This window comes from Geospiza fortis, unplaced genomic scaffold (assembly GCF_000277835.1).
Source record: "Geospiza fortis unplaced genomic scaffold, GeoFor_1.0 scaffold424, whole genome shotgun sequence".
NCBI lineage: Eukaryota > Metazoa > Chordata > Aves > Passeriformes > Thraupidae > Geospiza > Geospiza fortis.
In genome coordinates, this window is record NW_005054354.1 from 3,234,897 (window position 1) to 3,257,162 (window position 22,266).

Consider the following 22,266-nt stretch of genomic DNA (forward strand, 5'->3'; position numbering starts at 1 on the left):
CTGATGGAATTAATTATTGTCCTAAGGCAATATTTCACCTGCTTATTTCTATTTGTAACCTTGTATGGTCTTCAGGGATATATGCTTTCTTCCAACTCATAAATCTGGATGAAAATTAAAAACCATGCAGGAGAAATAACTGTCCTTTGTATGATTAGTGACCCTGCATTTTTTTTTCAGAGGTTCACCACATTCACAGCAAGAATAACAATTCTTCACTAACAACTGTATTAGGTTCTCTCTTGGTTTGATTTTGATCAGTCTGTGAAGGATTACCATGTTTCATTTGTTTTTCAGTCCTCTGAAAACATTTAGGTTGGTGAGAAGACTGCAAAGAAACATTAGACAAGGAGTGTAATATTCCAGAGTTTGGTGAAGCTTTAGGAAGGGAAACCTGCCCCATGTACTGTGGGGTGCAGTCTGTGGAAATTTTGATTTTTGCTGTATTATTTTTCTAGCATTAGGCCAAAGAGGCAGGTTTTATCCTTCCCTTGTGAGCTGACTCACACACTGTGGATGCACCAGTTACATATCTGTCGTTAATGCTGAAATTAATTGTTTTTAAGAAAAGGAATTAATTTGGCAATTGAAGATTTCTTTGTGGGGATTGTAAAGCAAATACAGGGGATAAGGTTCCAGATTTTTATGTAGTCCAGCTCATCCACAGCTAGTGGCAATGTCCTTTGGGAGCAGTGGGCAGCTAAATCAGGATAGAGCAGACTGGAGAAACCTTAACTAGGAAATGGATAGTGAGTACAGATGGCATGAGAGCAGTGAAATGAAAAGCTGGCATTGATATCATCCTTTTCCCCAATATTTAGGATCTTTTAAAACTAATGTTATTTTCATCCCAGCATCTCATATGCTATTTATTTTTTTTATTTTTAATTTTAAATGTTTCTAAGTTTCCTCTGTGTTAGCTGAGTATGCTATTTATTACAGGGTTTCGTTTAAAAATGTACCACATCAGAAAACCCCAGAGCATCAACTACCTGTAAACTCCTGGTTTTCTGGGATCACGTAAAACCTTTGCACTTCTGGTTGGATACTCTGAGATATCCCCCAAGATTAGAAAGAATCAATATCAATATTCATGCAAAGTGTTAAACATAATGAACTGGTTAATTCTTTTGTTCTGTTAAAATCAGTTCTCAAGTGATGATTAATCTGATTAGATGCAAACCTTGCTTTCATTTCTTTTCTTTTACCAGATATGCAAGACCTTAGAATGATGGTTCTGCAGTTAAATGCAGACTGGAAGGGATTTCAGGATCCCTTTTCAGTCCAAAATCCTGCTCTAAGGAGGGCCAGACCAGGACTTTGATCCAGTCTGGTTTAAAAACACAGCTGTGATGGAGAGGAACTGCACAAGTTCCTTTGGTGGCTGCTGCCATGTCCCCCCAAAATCACCTCTTCTGCAGGCTCAATGAGCCCTGCTCCCTCAGTTTCTCCTTGCAGGGGATGTGCTCCAGCCCAGCCCATCCTTGTGCTCCAGCCCTGACCATCCTTGAACTGCCCCAGATGATCAGCTCTGCCAAACTCATCAGTTTGAATGCTGTTAAGAAAAGGGTCATTGCAGAAGCATACATTGACTGCAAGACCATTAACTATTAAGTAACACCTCTGTGTTCATTTAGGGATGTTAAGAATTTTAAAATCCACAGTAACTGCAACATTTTTTCATACCAGAAAAGAAAAATGTTATTCTTCTTGAAGGATAATTTAGGTGATTGAATAATATCTTCATTGAATATAAGCTTTAAAAGACTATATAAGCAGAATTTAGGAAAAGCAGTATTTTTTATACCAAATAAATGTAATATATTCATATAGCTTAGGGTTAAATATAGACTTCAAATAGTTAAAAATATTCAATGCATTAAAAATCTCAAATTCATCCAATTGATGTTTCACTAAATTATAAAGTACAATAGATTGCAAAACCTAAAAAAAGGACAGAGTCTTCTCCCAAAGACTGAAAAAGGTAGAAAAGAGGGACCTAGCTGTTGGCACTGTGTCAGTAGAGAGACAATGGATGCTTGTTCTATTATTTATATGAGCTCTCTGCTTGGCAGATGCCACTGCAATAACCCTTTATTTCAAGTATAGAAAAAATAGAATTTGCTTTCCTTTATAATCACACAATGCAAAATACTAATGAAAATGTTGGATTTCCTGTAGCTGGGAAGAAAGTATTATCCCAATCTGCTTTCAGTTAGCAAGAACCTCTAAGCATTCCAGTCACATAAAACAAGACAGAATTTTTTAAAACCCCACATCTTTTTATTCTCTGAAACAGAAGAGAAAGAACAATGAAAGTGTTTATATAAAATTTTAAATTGTAGGTCTTAATTTTTTACCTCTTTTCTAAGGTATATACATTGTTATGTTGTCCCCATCTTTTGTACATGCACCTTGTAACCAAACAGAAGTTTGGTGTTCTTTAGGACAACAAAAAAGGGTTCTTAAAAATTATAATATGTAGGGCTGGAGGTGCATGTGCACCCCTCTGTTTCCAGCGTTGTAATCTTAGATCCATCCTCTATAATATGGATTATAATTATAAAAATCTAGAAGAGAATCACAGAATGGCTTGCCTGTTCCAGTGCCTCACCACTCTCACAGTAAAGATTTTTTTTCCTAATATCTATTTTGAACCTGCCCTCTTTTCAGTCTGAAGTCACTCCCCCTTGTCCTGTCACCACATGCTCTTGCAAGAAGTCCCTCTCCATCTTTCCCTTCCCAGTATCTACTGGAACAAAATTTCTGTAGGCCCTTCTCACTTTTTTTCTATTTGAGAATGTTTTATTCAAATCTTGTTTAAAGAAAGTCCTCAAATGTTTATTAAATCAGTCTTTAATCAACCTTTAGGTTGACTTGAGTCCTCTTCCCACATGTGCAGTCCCCAGAGATAAGCTCAGAGACAAAAGACAAAGCCAGGTGACCCTTGTTCCTCTTGCATTTACCCTGTGTGAATCTCACCCATAAAGTAAGTTATTAATTGTAATTATTTATTTATATAATTTATTCATGTGAACCAAAGACTTCAGCTCAGGACAGTTGGCCCCAATGAAATTATTGTTTTTTGCCCTCTAACACACACCCTGGCTTTTGCTGACCATTTTAGTCCTTTCCTCCTGAAGAATTTTCACCTCTGACTGAGGTTTTTAGAGCAAAAGTGCCAATTCCAGTCTCCTGAACAAATGTCTACATAAGTAATTGCATCTTACTTGCCAAATTTCCCTGACAATTTCAGCTGAATATGGTCAGGACAGATGACTTTCTCTATAACATCTCAGTGAGGAAACCATTGGGGACAGGGCGAGAAAAGCAGAGTCGAAATTTGTATTTCAGAACACAGAGATCTCATTTCTGCTGCTTTAATTAGACTGAACTTGCATGTCAAGTGAAAACTGAAATAACAGCTTGGAGGCATTTAACCAATGGATGGAAGCCTCCCACCCATGTGCCTTTGGATCAGCAGCCACGAGGGCTCTGTGCATTTTCCCTGCTGGCCCCAGCACCATCTCCCAGTCAGGTTTGACATTTAGTCTGACTGCTCTTGAAGAAATTGTCACTGGATCTTCCAGCCCTGGTAGGAAACACAACCCAAAATGCACCCCAGCCTGACCTCACCTCCTGCCACCACAGTAAATGTTCAATAAACCACCTTTGCAGAGCACTGGAAGAAAATGGTTCACACACACATGAAAGGCTGTGCACAACACAGCCCCAAGCTCCTGAAGACCTCTTCTCCATCCTGCTTTCAAGTTATTTTATTCAGAGATCCCTTAATTAGGCAGTATTGGAGGAGAATATATATTTTTAAAGACAGTGGGTTAAACAAGACAAACCTACAGAGATGATCATGCAAATTTCACAATGCATTAAAAAACCAACCCATTTATTTGCATAAGCAGGGCAACTATCCACCTCTGGGCAGTGTGGCTGTGTGTCCTTTCCACAGGTGGGGCTGGCAGAGCCAGGCAGCAGAGGCAGCACACAAGGGTCAGTCCCATGTAGCCTCCTGCCTGTGCTCTCCTGAGCTAAAACACTTTCCCCAAAATGCAACCTGTTAACAAGAGTAAGTTAGCAATCCATGTGAAGCCAATGTGAATTGTGAGATACTTCAACACAAAATGCCAACAGCAATCATTGGCTGTGCACTATTTTCTGCTCCAGCCCAGGCTCATAACTTTCCTAGCATCAGCTGTGTCCCCCACAGTGGTGAGGAAGCAACACAGTTTGTGCTGGCATCTGACCTGATTTCAGGGGGCACCACTGTGGGACTGGGGATGACCAATCTCAGCTTCATACAGTCACTCTCTGATTTTCCTGGAGTCAGGGTTGTGGATGTCACCCTGAATTTCCTGGAGTGGAAGCAGCCACTAACCATTAGTAGGTGGCACAAGGTTAAACTCTGCTAGTGCAGGTAACAAATAACCTCCTTTTCTTTGATCCTGCAGAAAACCCTCTTTGGTGCACCACGAGATGAGGTATTTTACTGTAGGGCACCTGAGCCTTTTTGAAGACCCCTTTCACATGAATTTGTCCCAGTGCCTTCCCTCGCCAGGGAAAGGTGCAGATGGCCAAGCATCTGTGTAAGGGCAGAACAAGCACCAAGTGTCCTTATTGGCACCTGATTTTAACTCAAATAGTTGTGGTTTAGGGAGGAACATTCTTTTAAAAACTGCTGCAATTGATGCATGGGGTTAGCAATGCCTTGAGCTGCCAGCGAGCCTTGGCACCTGATGTAGTCTTTTTGTGTTCAGAACTCTTTATTCCTCTGCAAGCAGTTCATCCCCTCTTGCACAGCCCCAGGCACACAAATAGATCTAGGCTAATGGAAGAGTGAGGTTAATATAAAGAGGAACCTTATTACCTCTAAGTTGTTTTTCTTTCAAAGCTCTCACTTACCACATCAGGACGTTCCTCTTCTGGGAAGAGGATGGGATGTCTCCCATTTTTCTTGTAATTCTCATCCCTTTGGAAAGATTAATTCCTACTTGGAGTTTTCTCTGGGGACATATGGAACATGCATCTTGCCTTTTGGCTGACTGGCACATTAGGTCTGATTAGCCACTTGCCCTTTAGCTGGGAATAAATAGCAGAGAATGTCAGAGTGGGACTATAGACTGGTGTGGAGTAACACCAAATAGCAGTTAGTAGGTGCCCTTCCTCTAAGCAATATTTAACTACATTTAAGACAGCACAGAAACTTTTCAAAAAAGCACAACATTCAGTTAAGTAACTGCATACATATATATATATATTGTGATATATGTATGTCACAAAAGCAAAACCCAGAGTTAATAGTTAAACAATTTTCTTTCTTTAGTAGAGTCTCTTTCAGGCATTGCCAGAATTATTTTTGTAATAATTATCATAAATATTATGCAGTCTTCATATGAGTGTGAATATAGGAATTAAAATGAGTTTGGATATGTTACACGGCTTTATAAGAAAAGGATCCAAATTCAGGATCCTGTTCTTTCAACCTCACCTGTCAGGTAAGAACATCACCAACAAAGAAAGTTCAATATAGAAAAGGTATATTTTGAACTTCTTTCTAGAAGTAGCTCAGTTCCTGCATAATTGTGCTGCATTATTTTCATTTGCTCCATTAATAAAGCACAAATGCAGAGAAAATGGAGCAGGCAATGCTGGTAAAGTGGCAGTAGCAGCACCCTCAGCAGGTCTCTGAAGCTGTGCGGTCGGCGCTGACGCCCATGGCAAGACAAAGGTGACAGGAGCACAGGCTGCAGCAAGCAGTGCCCCTCCTGCCCTGCTCTCCTGGCCCCAGGGCGCAGATCTCTCCTGCTATGGAACAGCAGCACTTGGCTCCTGGTCTGCCTTGTCAAGCAAGGCATGACAGGCACAGAAAGATGCTGATCATTCAGCTGGGTGCTGGCTCTCTGCCCAAATCCTCTTTTTCTCACACGCATGCAGAGATCCAGTAAACAGTGCAGAGTTTGGTATTATTGGTATTACTTGGTGTTTGTGTGCATTCAGACACATGCTCGAGCTCTCCTCTGCATGAGGTCTGTGTTCCAAGGGTTTGCTCTTCTCTGCCTCATAAAGGACTGCTCCGGTTGCCCTCATTGTTGTGTACATTCTGAATTGTATCCTGGGCTGTTGCATAAACAGCATCTCTGAAGTCCTGGTCCACTGCTAATAGAAGTTTTCTTTCCCACTGTCTGCAAAGAGCCCTCTCTTCCACCCTGACCGCATGGGGGATAGAACTGTTGTACAAAATACCTTCTGTGTCTTAGGTGTGCCTTGTATGTTGTTATACATACAAGGCACACCTTGTATGTTAAGCTCAGTACATAAAATTTCCACACTGAAACACATCTGCAAAACCTGTCTCTTGGTGCTGCATTGGCCACAAAGCTGGCTGTGGGATGCCCTGCCATTTCAGCTGCCAGAGGAAGCTGCCATATATGGTCCTCCTAAAGAAATCTGGGCAAATGTTTGATTTTGGAGATTGTTTGGTCCAATTCTGACTTGCATGATTGAATACACCTGTGTGGTAAATTGCAGAAATGAATGTAGTGATCATATAGTTTCATTCATATTCATCACAACAGAGCTTAAATAAACACCTTAATTCATATTTTTAAATGAGACTCATTTAATACCTCAGCTCTCTTGCCTTTATGTGCTCGAGCAGTGTATTTGTTTTTATTTTACTCTGTACTTAGCATGGTCACTGGTCTTGTCAGCAGATATAGAAATGCTAATGTAGAACTGTAGCATGAAGAAGTTCTGCTGTATTTTATGAAAGCACTGAAAATCCTAAAATAGTTGCAATGGGGGACCTGGTAGGGAGCACAACCAAAACCTCACACTGGGGATGTGATGCTGGGACTGTGGCCAAAATGCTGCCACTGCCAGATGAGGCAAGGCTCCAGCCTTACATCTGGCTCTGAAAGTCCAAGATGGAAAAAACCAGCACAGCTCTCCTTCCTCAGGCAGAGGAAGAGAGGGTCTAAAAGCCCTAGGAGCATCAGGTCAGCATAGTTTGCATTTCAGGACACACACATTGGTGTAAACAGAACTTTCCTACACGTACAGAAAGCAAAGTTGGTCCCAGAGAAGCTTTCCTTTACTCCTATTTGTATTCTGACAGTTTGAAGATGAGTTCACCCTGGGCATCCACTGTATCTGAAAAATTTAGTATTAGATATGTTAATTTTATTCTTCTTCCTTTTTGGGGTAACTGGCGTAGTAGCCAAGTAAAATATAATGTATTTTGATTTTCATTTTCACATAATTCCTTTCTGGTCTTTTCTGACATTTCATAAGCAAGCTAGGCACGATCCATTGGAGAGGGCACACTGCTGGCTGAGAAACTGCACTCATAAAGGAGCTTTCAACATCTTACTGTTCAACTGAGAGGCCATTTCAAGAACTTCACATGGATCTATACTGAGCCCATTAATATTAATTAGAGAAAGGCTAAAGAACATGTATGAAGAGTGTGCATGAGTCTAGACAGATATTGGAAGAACTTTGGCTGAAAGAAATCAGACTTCAGATACAACACTTGCAAATACTGAAAGGTTTTGGAATCTCGGAGATAAAACTGATGTTGTGAAGTACTGCACTTGGAAAAGAGGGATTAAATGAACAACTGGAAATAAAGTAAAACAATTACTGCTAACATGAGAGCTCTGTAAGAGAAAAACAAATCACATTGCATTATATTTCTACCTGATCAAGTTGAAACAATGACAAGTTTTGTGGTACATTACATGTGTTCTAGCTGTGGGTCACTAATGGGAATTAATTATTCTTTAGACAAAACTTTTGAGGCCTCAAATATAGAAACTCTATGTGCAGCTACAGATACATGTCAAAGACATCCTTCGTTACATGCCAGTGATTTTATTACCAACCAAACCATTTTGGTTCAGGAATTTTCTTTTTCTATGCACAAACAAATCACCACAAATTATTCTATAAATTTAGAAGACTACAAAATAAACCACAGAAAGAAAGCAGAATGGGACTTCTCAATCACTGCAAATTATTCTATATATTTAGAAGACTACAAAAAAAAAAAACACAGAAAGAAAGCAGAATGGGACTTCTGATTTGATCAGTCATGCATAAAGATATACATATACATGTATATATAAGTTTATGTTAGTTATTGTTGTCTTTTTTATGTTCACAGGGCTACAGCTACTCATAGGGGCCAAGTTATATTCAAGGATGCCTTAGCACAACAGCTGTGTGAACAGGGAGGTAAGAGTCACCATAATTGTAAAAATATTTGGCAAATGTGGTTTTCCATTGTACCTCCATGGTTTTCCATTGTACCTCCATGGTTTTCCATGTCAGTGTTACTCTGCATGAAAGCTATTCTGTAGGAAACCTTGAATCAGGATCTTATTTACATTCTTGAAACTGAGTTTCCTTGGCTTCATACTTCCCATTGTCTATCCAGGAATCCCACTCTTCCTCTCTGCTAAGTGTTGGGGAATATACAAAACTTTAAGTAGCATTATGCACATGCCTGAAATCAGCCTTAATAGCCAACACTTTTTTTCTGTCAGAGCTGAGTTTAAACCCTCACTGCATTGACTTTAAGCAATATGGCTGCAGCAAAAGCTTTGTTTTCTATCCAGCTCACACATGTACATGTGAAAAATATGCCTTCCCTTTTTGTGAAAGTAGGCCATTGAATTTTGCCTGTCACATACAACATTTGATCACTTTTATAGCTAAGCAAAATGTTTGACTTACACAAACTTTAAAAATCTAATTGTTTTCACAGCTTACCCTTTCAATGAATAACCTAAAAAATAAATGTCCTGTTGTCATCTGTTGTCTACAAACAGTACTTTGCTTTGAACCTGCTTCATTAAGACAGTGAGAAGTAGAAAAGGTATCCATCATTTTTGGTACAGGAGAGAAATGAATTTCCAGTTATATCAGCAAAATTCTAGTGATATTTCCATGTGAAAAGAAACAATGAAACATGAACCAAATGATTTAAAATTAAGATTTTAAAATGGGAAATATGTTGTCATATTTACACACAGGAGAAAATCCCATACAACACATCTCTTGGGGACATTAAAGCTATAAGGTTGGGGGGTTTTCCCTATGAATTTGCAATATGGTTTTTGCAATAAAAAGCTGTTGAACATTATTTCAGGAGCATAACTTGAGTTATTCATATAAGGTATCAAGAGCAGCTCTGTGATAACGAGGGGAAAATATTTGAACTTTCAACATCAAGTTTTCACTTTTGTTGTAGCTCACTGGAAGTAAGAAGAGGGATTCAGAAAGGTGAAATAATGTCTTCTAGCAGGCTAGGGTGCTGGTTATACTTTGGAGGAAATAAATACATAACACAGTGCTGGCAATGAGAAGGGAGTGTTATGGTGATCTGGATGGAAAGTGATTGGGCCAGCCACGTTTTTTGCTGTGGGAAAGGAAGAACATTTGGAGAAATTAAGAGGAGGTTAATTAACAGGAGGTTGTGCACTTCTAATGGGAGTGTGGAAGTGTAATGTTTCAGTGACTGGTGTGTGGGGACCTGGAACAGAAGTGTTGGCAGGATCATCATTTGGGATGTGCTGAGGAGGATGGGGAGGGTATCTCACACAGGCTGCTTGCTGGATGGATGTGGGTCAGGAGTGGAAAAGTGAATATGCAGAGTAATCGGGGTAAAGTGACAAAAACCAGAACAGAAACAGATTAAATTCTCCAAGGCATAACTGCAGAGTGAGCAACCCACAACCAAGGGCAGTCTGGGGCAGCCAGAACAGGTAAGGAAGGGAGAGGGCAGTAGGAGTCATATTGATGGCAGTGACCAGGATGGTGAAAGTCATGCACAAGCAAGCTGAATGGAAATACATGACTATCAGTGTCAGAGCTGGCAACGTGGTCAAGGAGAATATGGGCAAACCAACAAGATCTCTCCCTGCTAGAAGAAAATACCTTGGTAAGCAGAGGCAAGCTGCTGGATATCCATCTATACAGACCTGACAATCCTTCTTCAGACATTCTGTTCACTGAGATTTTAGTGGGAGAGCTGACAAAAGAAATTTTTATTCTTTCAGCCTTCTCTGCTTTACAGTTCTGCAATTTTGGAGCATAACCTAACCTCAAATCAACATTTTAGCAACACTTATGTTGGTTAGAACAGTAAGTCCTTATGTTACTGTTTGCTGTCCCTGAGTTCACAGGAACTCTCCAGAACAAGGAGAAAATAGAATTTGGGTATTGTTTTTATTCAGAGTATAAAGGATGCTGAGATGTCCCACTGGCTGCTCAGCTGTGACAATCCCTTTGCTGCCTCCTCCCATCCATAGCCATGTCCTGCACCAGCTCCCTGAAAGGCCCTTCAGATTCCCTACCTTGCCACAGTCCCCACACTCTTATAACTTTTTTTGTTTCCCATGGTTTCCCCAGCAATTCTCTTTGCTTTATACACAGTCACTTCAGAGAATCCCTACAGTGTGTGCTGTCACTGCAGTGCCTCTGCAACCCCCGGATTTGGTTTAGCAAGGATCACCCAGAGGTGCTGTCTGTGAGCGCTGGACAGTGTGTGACAGCTGTGGCAGTGATCAGAGTTCCCTGCAACACTGATGTGCAACATTCTCAGTTTTTCTCTTGGCTCTTGTCCCACATTTTTATCCTCACCATGGCTTCTCCCCCCTTGGTTTCCTAGCTCAGACACAGTTTCCTTGACTTGGATATTCAACCACTGCATTGCCCATTACCCTTGCTCCCACCCCTTCCAGGCTCTCTGCCTTTTTGTTCTTATTTCTTCAGCACAGTGTGCATTGCATTAATCTCGAACCACTGCATACTATTATCATCCTTATACTATTAGAATTAATTTTCCTATTCAGAGAAAAGACGCTTTCTTTGAAGTAGACCTTACTTCATTTATTCAATTTGCATCAACACCACTCATGTAAACAAAGGATTCTTTCAGGAAGAATTAGTGAATTTATTTAGATGCAAATATCATATTAATATATATGCAAAACAGTAAGGTAGATTGACATAAATGAGGTTTTATAGTCTGTGTCTAGCCCTAAACATTACTATACTTAAATCTTGCCCTGAATGATGTGACACAATAAGTAAAGAAAAATAAAACCACAGGGCAACTTCATAGAATTATTACAGGACATGTTCTTAATAAGTATGTTCACTGGAGGTGTTATCAGACTTCCTAATGTCTACTAAAAAAAATATACATGAAAAAGTGAAAGTAGCAAGGAATCTCAAAAATCATGTTTACTGTGGTTGTCCACCCTCAGATGTACATTAATAAATCCTGATAGAGTTAATGGAATTTTGTGCAGTAAAAGGAAAGTGATTTTTTGTATTTTGAAGAGAATTAGAGGATGATAAAGGGTGGTGTTAGGGGATGGCAATGCCCTATGTAGCTCTGTGTTCAGAATATAATACATATTTTAGGAAGCTAGGGAGAGCTGATGTTTGAGAGCTGATGTAAGCTTTAAATTTTATGAGAATTATATTGAAGAAAGGAGACATAAAAATTATCATAGAAAAAGTTAATCTAGAACAAACAGGAAAAACCCCAACAGAAATAAAAACTATATAAAAGAATCTGGAAAGGGTAGCTGTCTTGTCAATGCTTTTAAGGATGAATAAGGATCATAATGAGTGATGATATTCTTGCCAGTAAAAATATATTTTATAAACCATATATTTAACTCGTTGTAATAGTTAAATAAATGGAAAAGAAGGTAAGCTTACTATTGTGCATGTTGATTCATATTTGTTTCTGAGAATATCTTGAGAATTGGCCCAGACTCTCTTTTATTTGAGAACTTTTGCCTGAATGTTTGTTCAAGACATTTTAGGTGCATTTTGTACCTTGTAAAATTTAGGAACTCTGAAAAAAAAAGTGAAACAGATTTCAGGATCTCAGGTTTGTATTTCACAAGCTCTCAGAGCAGTATTTTACAGAGCAGACGACTGGAGAGTGGAGCTGGTGTGAAGCTCCTCAGTTCATGTTTTAGCAAGAATAACCCAGCCCTCGGGCACCTCACTGACTCTCCCTGGGGGATGCTCAGCCTCCATCATTCAATAGCAACTTTGTTTACCAGTAGAGACAAAGTATTGGAGGGAGTCTAAATAAAAACATTTATTTCCCTTTTTATCTTCATGTGGCTGCTAATGACAAGGAGATTAGAGTTCATAATCTGCAACCAGAAGACACCTCTCTGCACACCTCATTTGTCATGAGCTGATGAGCAACAGCTGATGGCCCCTGGCTGTAGAACTCTGAGCACAGTGTTTGTCTGGGAGCATGCAGGCATTTGTGTCACTGTAATTCACTTGCCCTTTATATTAAAACACCCACAAAGTTCAGGGTTCTGAGGGAAAAAAAAGTATATTTTAGGTATATTTTTAGTGGGTTTTAAGAATATTTTCTTATGCTGGATTTTTTACCTATACCTATACACAATCTTGACGCCAGAACTCTGTGGAATATGACTGTCAATAGTACAAATGGATGTTTCTGTGTTTAATTTGCCTTATGCTTGCTCTTTTTATCTGAATGGGGACTAATGTTACTTAACAGTTGACTATTACCATGTTTAATGATTTTGGCCTTTATTTTTTCACTGACAACAAGACCACCAACAAATTGTTTCTTTCTTCCTCACATTCCAGTTTCTAGAAGATGATATTCCCTTCCCACTCCTTTAATATTTCCCTCCCTTCCAGTTTAACCAAAAAGGGGCATATTTAAATTGGCTTAACCTTTCAGCAGCCTTATTTCATCCACAGAAAAATGCAACCTTCTACTCCAAAACATTCCTCCATTCTCCCTCATCCCAGTGACACAGAGCCCTACAATGTCCCCATTGACTTTTCAATTCCCCATTAGCTTCCTCAAGATTCTCATGCTTTCAGTTTGACTGTGGCCTTTCTCTCTCTGAATCACTTTGTATTGCATCCTTTCTTCTCTGCTTTTCCTTGCCAAAGGAACTGTCTTGTAAGACAAGGCAAGCACTCTACACTTCCTTACATTTTCTCATATTGTATTTACTGATACCTCTTAGATTGTGACCTCAGTTGAGCTCTGCTTCCATTCTTTGCTCAGTACAATTCATCTCTTGTAAAGCTCTGTATATACCCACGGTGGTGGTTAAAAATCAAATAATAAATTCATTTACTTTACTTTTTAAAAAGGTACAACATTCTCATTCAAGCTAAGATGCATTTTGGAGCCACACAAATACTGGGTTTAAATTTAAAACCATCCAACCATGTGCCTAAGGAACATCTGACAAAGTGAATAACAGTTTAAAATATGAACTGAGATGGTCTTTCTTTTTCCCTCTCAGTCTGAAGTATTGTATAATTCCTTTTATATTATAAATTTATATCTTTGCACTGTATAGCTACTCTGCACTGTGGTATTTCTTTTATCTTTGTCATATTGTACAAAAAAAATTCATTTGACTTGAGCCACACTGTATGACTTATGGAAAAATCCATGTTATTTTAAAGTGAGTAGTTCTATAAATTGATTAGAAAGGCAGATCTGAAAATATTTTAGAACAACTACTATTTTTACAACTAATGTTTAAAAAAAATATTATTCGTTTTGTGTTATGTTTTGAATTTCTATTATTTGTGGGCCTTAAATACAACACTTGAAGATCATCCCAGTGCTGTTTTGCAATTAAATATAAAATGTAATACAGAAATTATTTATAGAGAGAATAAAGTTTATGTTTATCACTTATTGAATGGTACTCTCACAGTCTTTTGTCATATTCAGCTCAGGAATTTGAATTACAATCAGAATACCCGAGGCAAAAATACTTGGGCTTCTTAGATCCTGTAAAAATTTAGGAAACCTCTCCCCAGCATAAACTCTGTACTTGTAACAACAACCTTTTTGTCTAACATGAAGTGTTTGCTTAGTTCCACCTCTAATTTTTAAATGATTGATCAGAAGCATTAGTATGGACCTGCACCATTTCCTTCCTTTCATTCTGTTGGTGAGCAGTTTTGGTGTGCAATGTACTGTCCATATGGTGGAAGAGCCATTTCAGGAAAAAATCTCAGATCCCAAGTCTGTGTTTTTCAATCACATAGACAGCCAGTTTATTAAATAACGGTGAAGTCAAAAGAGTTTGCAAATGTAAAGATGCCAAGATTATGCTATACCTGTCCCTTTTTGCTGAATGCTGGAATTTTGCATCATTTCATTCATGACAATGTGTATCCTTGGCTGGAGCCCTTTCCACAGAAAGCCTCTTTCAAAGAGCCATGCCAAACAACCTGGGGTGAATGATAACACAGCCTTTCCTTCTCATTTGGAGGTCTGAACTGCTCTCCTTGGAGAAGGTGGTTTCTTTCTGTTGAGCTACTTTCAAAGGCCAATGAAATTTGCTTGGGCAGCTGGTGAGTGTGCCCATGATGTGTGCTGGCACGACCACACTCCTCATAGGTGAGACTGGCAGGATGGCTCTCAGCCACCCCTGTGCTCTCAGCAGATCACCCCTCAGTGCTGCTCTGGAGCTACTGAGAAGGGGACATCAGGGACAGAGATTAGATTTTAAACCTAGCCTCTTGGAACAGGAGTATTACAAATCCCGTGCCATAATGTGCTTCTTTTCCTGCAGGCAAAATACAGAACAGTTTGTGTTGCTCAATCTGGGAAATAATTCAGCTAGTCCAGTTTGATCCATTTATTTGTGCAAATAATTTTTTAAAGATTTCTGGTGAAATTTACTTACTTCCATGGAGAAAGACAAATTCTGGGGCTCCAAGGTACAAATGCAGTTGTTTTCACTGTAGGATTCACCAGTGTAGTCCAGCACTGTTCTGGAGACAGTGCCAAGTTTAACATGCAATAGTTGTATTTCTCCAGATTTTGTACGAGCATGATGAGAGGTCTTGGCCATTGCTGGAGTCATTATTAGCATTTTTCCTAGGGAAGACAAAGCAGCATAGATGACTTTCTTGTATAAAAATGTTAGCCACGAAAAGGAAAAAATATTTCAGATTTCTGAAGAGCAATAGACTCCCAAGAAGGTCTTTTCTCTCAGCTGCAGTAAAGGTTTCCATGGTGGTTTGCAGTTTGTGTGTATATATATATGCATGCATACATGCCTTTATATGCCAATGTATATATGTATGCATGTACATATGTGTGTGTGTATATATATACATACATATGTTTATATGTACATGAGGTTAGGGGAGAGATATATATGCACACAAAAATGTGTATATTTATATTTATGTGTATATATATTAACCACATAAATATACACAAAAATGTGTATATTTATATGGTTAGTGCATGGTGTAAAACATGTCACTCCTCTAATTGGTAAGTCTGTTAAATGGAAGTTTTCTGTCTAAGGTAAATCCAGCTTCTTGCCATCATTTTCTGATCTGCAGATAGCTCTTTTGTTGACTGCTCAGTCTTCTTCATCACCTACTTCTCCATGAAGTGTTGCAGTTTCATTAGGGAATGGCATGGCTCCTTGCAAATCCAGTATTTAAGGACTAAGCAGGAAGAGAAAAACAAAATTCTTGAGATTTGTATTGGACTTTCTATTCAGATGACTATGTGTGAGAGCTGTACACAGATTGCTGCATTCATTTTTATGTTTATTTTTAAGCTATTTTTAATTTGTCAGATGTTATGACAGAAATTGCAGTAATTAAGTATTTTTTGCAAATATGCTGAAGAAATCAGGAGTACTGCTACAATTTAGGTCAGTGCCCAACAAAAAACCACAGAATTATCAAATGAATCCTGGCTTCAAAAATTCTCTTTTTTTGGTGGTTCTATTTTACCAAAGTCCAAAAGGCAGCTGGAAATACAGATCCATGGCTGAGGTACTGATGGACAATTAGGAAGCTGCTTCCCATGGGCTTGGTTATATGCAGCCCTTTGGCCCTCATGAAACTGATGTGACCTACTTTGGATCTAAGATCCAGCAAGGCTGTGGATGTGGTAGCTGCCATGGTGTATCTAACACACTGTGTAGCCAGCTTCTAGCCTTCCCCAAATATTATGTAGCTGTGCCCTTTCAGATACAGTCTGGCTGCATTTGTGTACTGCTACACCAAGGCTCCTGTTGCAGTGTGTTGGAAGAAGATTGCTCAACAAACTTGTGCCATTTCACGTGCCCCCCATGCAGTGTCTTTACAACATTCTGGTGTTTCTTGGGAGGCAGAGACCTACTGGGGAACTGCCTGCAAAAACATGCTTTGATATAAGTGTTTGATATTGTGATTTGCAGAGTTAATCTGTTACTTGTTGCCCTAGGAATATTTGGATTACTTCTCCCAGTAATATGCTCAGTAAAATGTTGTTCAGTGTAGTAGAAAAGATCAAAAATGGCATTTTTCACCTCTCCTAGACTATTTCTGTTGTTGAGCCTAATTTCCACTTTGTCAGCCCTTAAGCTATTGAATCTTAATCCAAATTCTTTTTAACAATATCTCATCATTCTAGACTTTAATTGCTATTTTTTGCCTTACTGTAAAACCAATAGTCATTTTCATTTATTTCAATGCTTATTTTAATTAAGAGAACAATTATTTTTGTTTTCCTATTATATTTTTATAACTTTTGGGGTCTATCACGTTTTTCACAATTAAACTACTGGGATAGCTGATTTAAGAGAGTATATACTGTACCATTTGTTTTAAGCTGAATTGATATTTAATGCTGCAGTTGAGCCCTGTTGATCGAAAATACTCATGCATTGTGTCTCTTTGTTTTCCACAGCCCCAACAGAAGCTCCCTTACATCCTCACCTAGGTAGGTGATTTGTCATTCTTACTACTTAAACTCAGAATCATTGACTTTATTATAATAAAAAATCTGTAAAGTCACATTAAACTAGGTCTGAGGAATTCAAATAAGAATGAGATTCATATAAAATTGAGTGAATTATATCTAATTCTGATTAGTTGTTTCTTCATTGTGGTTTTTATTGCTTTTTATTGTCTTTGACTCTTCGCAGCGTGAGTATATCATGCTGCAGACCTTTTGGTCCTAGTTATGTATTAGAGCATCTCTTTGCAAGAGAGCCAGGACTGGAGCACCCCTGCTATGAAAACAGGCTGGAAGAGTTGGGACTGTTCTGCCTGGAGAAGGGAAGGCTTCAGTGAGACGTTAGAGCCCCCTTAAAGGGGCTGCAAGAAAGCTGGAGAGGAATTTTTTTCAACTGCTTGTTGTAATACAACAAGGGGGAATAAGGGAGTTTAAAATGAAAGAGGGCAGGTTTAGATTAGCTATCAAGTGTGTCAGACACTGGAATAGGTTTCCAGAGAAGCTGTGGATGCTCCATCCCTGGAAGCGTTCAAGGCCAGGTTGGATGCGATTTTGAACTCTCTGGTATAGCGGGAGGTGTCCCTGCCCATGCCAGAGGTGTTGGGATTAGATGATCTTTAAGGTCCCTTTCAACCCAAACCATTCTCTGACTCTATGCCCCATAACACCTTCAGTGTGGGACAGCACCTCACACCAGGGCAGGGTTACTCTGAGGAAGGTTTTGTGCCAGTGCACCTCCAAGGTGGACCCCGGAGCAAGGCACTGCTGCTCCCTGCATCCACCAACCCGTGCGCTGCAATTTGATTCATTCAGGACAGATTCTGGCATTCTTCTTCAGTTTAAATAGCAGGTCACAGTTACTTCATTCCTTTAGTGGAAGTATTTGTAGAGGAATATCTGTCTAACACAATCACAGGTGCCAAAGTGTTGGAATTTTAAGTGAGTTTATTGGTCATCATACATAAATGAGGCAGTAAATCTAGGTAGAATATTGGAGTCCAAAGTTTGCCGAACAGTGCTGAGAAATATTTGCATAACATAACTCACAGTTTATTCTCCTTAGATAAGTTGACCTTTACTGTCAGGTCTGCTGATAGCAGCAGAGAAATCCCAGTGAACTCATAGATTTTTGCTTATGAGTTGTCAAAATGTATCCCCTGACTGGAAGATCTGTAATATACTCATTAGGACTTCTCATCCATTCTTGTGCCCATGTTTGCAGAATCTGGATTTGGAAGGATTTTTTCCTAAACATTCAGAAAACCAACAATTCAGAACAAAACTTCTTAAAAGATTTAGTGTGTACTGGATGACTCCATCTTTCCATAGCCATCACCCTTTCATGATGGAGGCACTTTTTAATTTTTTGTGGTACTATTATCCATAGTAAGGAAAAAGTCCTGTAAATAAGAAGCACTGGCTTTTATAAGTAGTTTAACCAAAAAAGCAGACTTTTAGAAATCTAAAATGTATTTTACAATGCATTTCTTTAGGTAAGGCAACACTTAGAGAGCATGGGATGATTGCACTGGATTTTTTTCCTGTACTGCTTTGTTTTCTTTGCAGCTGAAATGCACAGTGACAGCATTATCCTGCGAGATGACTTTGACTCTTACCATCAGCAAGAATTGAATCCTACCATGTGGTGAGTTTCTGCACTCCTTTACAAGCATTTGAGCAAATGAAAACATTTCTTGAATGAAATGAAATATAAACTGAAGTGTGGGTTTGCTTCATTAGGACCTAAATATTTTGGTTTATTAATTAATTCATTAATGAGTGACTGAGAAATTCTAAGCACATTGAAGTGGATGACAAATTCTTGTTGATTTCAAGATTTTAAATAATCCAAAAATAGAAGGACTAGAGCTGAGCTCAGTGAATATTTATGAATGAAGATTTTTGGTTTCCTGAAAACACAGATTTTCATCAAAAAGGAGAAGAATTTCAATAATTAAACTTTGCTGTTTCAATTTTTTTTTTTAATTTTATGTTGTACATGTTTATGGTGAAGCTAACTATAGCAATAATTCCTTCCAAACTGGAAGGAATTCCAAATGTTTAAAAAAAAATCATAAGAAAACCCCCCAAAAATCCCAACTGGAATTAAATACCTCTGTCTAATATTCATGTGATGAAAATGTTTGAGGTTGAATTTCTTTTTCCTTTTTTTTTTTTGTGGAAGGCACAGTTTTTTGGGACTTTTGTATAAGGAGGAAAGCACTTCTCAGTTCTATACAGCAACTTCCAATCGCTAGGATTTGGGAGGTTTTGGGATTCCTGAACTGGAATATTTTCACATATTATCACAGTCTATGTCTGAAACAGCCAGCACGAGATTTTATTGTTCTTTAACCAGTAGATGCTATAGAAGAATCCCAACCTTCCCATGCATAACAAGGCAGGTACAGCTTAGGGCAGGTCAGGCAGCAGCTTTATGAACTGTGAGCACAGCGAGAGAGCTCTCAGACACCACCTCTCCCTCTGCACTGGCTCAGAAAACAAGGGAAGAGTTGAGGAAAAAGAATCACTTCAATGTTAATGAAGTCAAATATCAATCCCTGGGAGGGGTAGGCTCCTTAAGTCACTGCCAAAGTCCAGAGTTGTCTAACAGTAAATAACAGGACAATATGCAGGGGTAACTGTTGGTGGAGCCTACAGGAGCAATCCCCCAGTGCTCCCTGAGCTCCAAAGATGGGAGTTGGAAACAGTGGCAGACTTTCAGCTTTTAGTCAAAAGGGGTGTTCTTTTAGCAAAGATAACTCTTAGACAGACCTCTGAATCTTAAATATTAATAATTTTACCACCACAGTGATCATAGACAACCATTTAATATGATATATGCGTGCAATGTCCCAGAAGAGGAAGTTATACATCTCTCTTAGTACAAAACTAATTCTGTTCTGTATAGTGAGTATATATACAGTATAAAATACCCAGATAAACACATCTCTTGGTCTTAATATGAAGTTTTGAAGGTTGGAGCCTCCTTTTTTAATATAAAATTGTTTCTGACTTTTCTATTTCTTTCAATCCTATTTCATAAATATAATTACATTTTTATTTTAATTCATACAAGACATAGAAATATTTTACTGGATTAGTTTATCTTGTTCAAATAAATCCCTGATGAGCATTTTAGCACTTACCTGCGTTTGTTAGTTAATACATTCACTCTGAGGCATTTGACTTCATTTTCCTTTTTATCAAGGACTGTCACAACTTTCCATCTGTGCAGGTCTTTCATAGCTTAACCATCTTATGTAAAAATGCTGTAGTTTACAGAATTTTAGAGATATTTTTATTTTGTACATGCTCATTTTAACAGATTTTAATGAGTACCTACAATTTTTGCTCCTCTTGTTCCTTTTGTATCAGCTCTTTAAATGTTTTTTATGGACTAGAGGCATTAAGACATGTGATACTATAACAAAAAACCCTCTCTTTCTTTATGGGTATGGACAGATCAAGGACTCTTAATGGGTTGCAGAATAGCTGCCAAGGTAGATAGCTTTAGCAGCAGTGTGTTAAATGGACTTGAGTGGAAAGAAATGAGGAGAGGCATTATTTCCCTGCAGATGCCTCATAATTCACAGAGGACTTGTCTGTTGGGAGCCTCCATAATTTATTTATCCATTGCTCTCAACTTTAAATTCATCCTTGCTTATAGAAGTCTCAACAGAGAAATTTCAGATTAAAAGAGCCCCCAGTCTTCTGCTCCTTTTGTTCCCAGGATGTGGATTTGGTTCCCCTGGAATAAACTTCACCACCTTGCCTGGTGAGTCAGTCCACAGAGGTGGGTGCTAGGAGAGAGTCCAAAAACTCACCACAATCCTGAGACAGCTTTTCCTGTAATAGCACAAAGGCAGCATTTTCAGCAAAGCTAAACAAAAGTGGAGCACAAATGAAAGAAAACCATAGTGATGTATCATGAGCTTTTCAGCACAAAGAATTTCTGCAGTAGCTCTGCCTCCAGTGAAGGCCCACTTAGCAGCAGAAAGCTCATTCTCATTTGATTGTCTAGTGGGAGTACAATCAGGAATTATTAACAGTTGTTGCTATCCACCCTAAAATTGCGGGTTTGTCCCCTGGCAGCTGCTAAAATCCCATCTTTTCCACAAGCAACTGCAGTGAATGCTGGAGCAGCATTTCCAGCTCTGCTCAGCCTGCTCTGTGTGGAGCAGCTGCCTGGTGTGCCCCACAGGGCTGTGCCATGGGGCCACTTACATCCAGCCACTCTAATCATTTCTGAAGCCATTATTTGTGTACAGATGAAAAGAGAACTGCTTGTGTTTTCCTCCAATCTTTTCTTCCCAAATCCTACATAACACTGGCTTAGTAGTGATTAATATTTTCCCACTCCTCCTGCTTCCCCTTTTGGCATGTGCAGCTCTGGCAGAGATGCACTATCCAAGTGCACCAGATAAGCAGTTTATATCCCCTCTATGTGTCCAATTTTATGAGTCCCAGCAGAGCCTGTGTGTCACTCCATTGCTGGGAGAGGCCTCACATCAAATATCTGTTTTGCACAAGGGCACTGTATGATTTTGAGAGTAACTGCCTGCTCTTTCAAGTGCATTGTAAGACACAGCCTTCCCAGCAGCCATCTGTTTCTTTGGAGGCTCAGAAACAGGGAAGGAGTGGCTGCAAATGTTTTTGGAGATGCAGAAGGAAGAGAAAGGAAAGGCTCTTTGTAAAGGAAAAGTCACAGTACCACAGTTCCTTACCTAAATAAAAAATTTGGTGACTGAAACAAAACAGGAGAAACTGCTAAAGTGGGAAAGGGACAGGGAGAGAGGAGGCAACAGGAGAGGACACATCCTTGTGTAAACATAGATGAAACACAGATGTTTCGCACAATCATAAATATCCGATGTCTTATGTATCTGACATGTACCAGCCGTGGAAGTTAAGGTGGGTAAGTGATTCCCACACCACCATAAATGCAGCACCAATGTCCATGCTCAGCCAGCCACGGCTGACTTGTTGAATTAACTAGAAGTGCTTAGTACATTTTCCAATTAGAAAATTGGAATAATACAAGACATTAGTGTCCATGAAACTTTCTGAAAACTGACAGGACACTGTTAGATCAGAACGCTCAGGAACCATGGAAGTAACTGATTTCTTCAGAAGGGAAAGGGAATCTGCACCAGTACCACTTGCCAGGGAATGGCTGGATGAGTAGAGGTTCAGTCTGTGTAGTATGAAGAAGACTGTCGAGGTCATTGAGCATCTCTTCCTGTGACCATCTTGCCTCCATGTAACCTCATAAAGCTGCAGTGGAGAGCATTAAAAAGGTGCTATATAAGAACTAAAGCAGGCTAAATGAGAACAAATATTTTTAAAAATTCTGTTTAATCCTCTGATAAATGATCTAATGTTAAGAAATGCATAAATTAGTAAAGAATAAATGTTGGCATTAATGCATGTTTCTGTATAAAACA

At 39.0% G+C, this 22,266-nt stretch overlaps 1 protein-coding gene across 1 annotated transcript in view; it reads left to right on the forward strand.

Moving 5' to 3' along the window:
* Positions 1-22,266, forward strand: part of RELN (reelin) — a 240,218-nt gene that overhangs the window by 62,062 nt on the left and 155,890 nt on the right. The window contains exons 4-6 of the mRNA XM_005423559.1: positions 8,183-8,253; positions 16,772-16,804; positions 18,386-18,464. Coding sequence (XP_005423616.1) covers positions 8,183-8,253; positions 16,772-16,804; positions 18,386-18,464 — 183 coding nt within the window. The remainder of the gene's footprint in view (positions 1-8,182; positions 8,254-16,771; positions 16,805-18,385; positions 18,465-22,266) is intronic.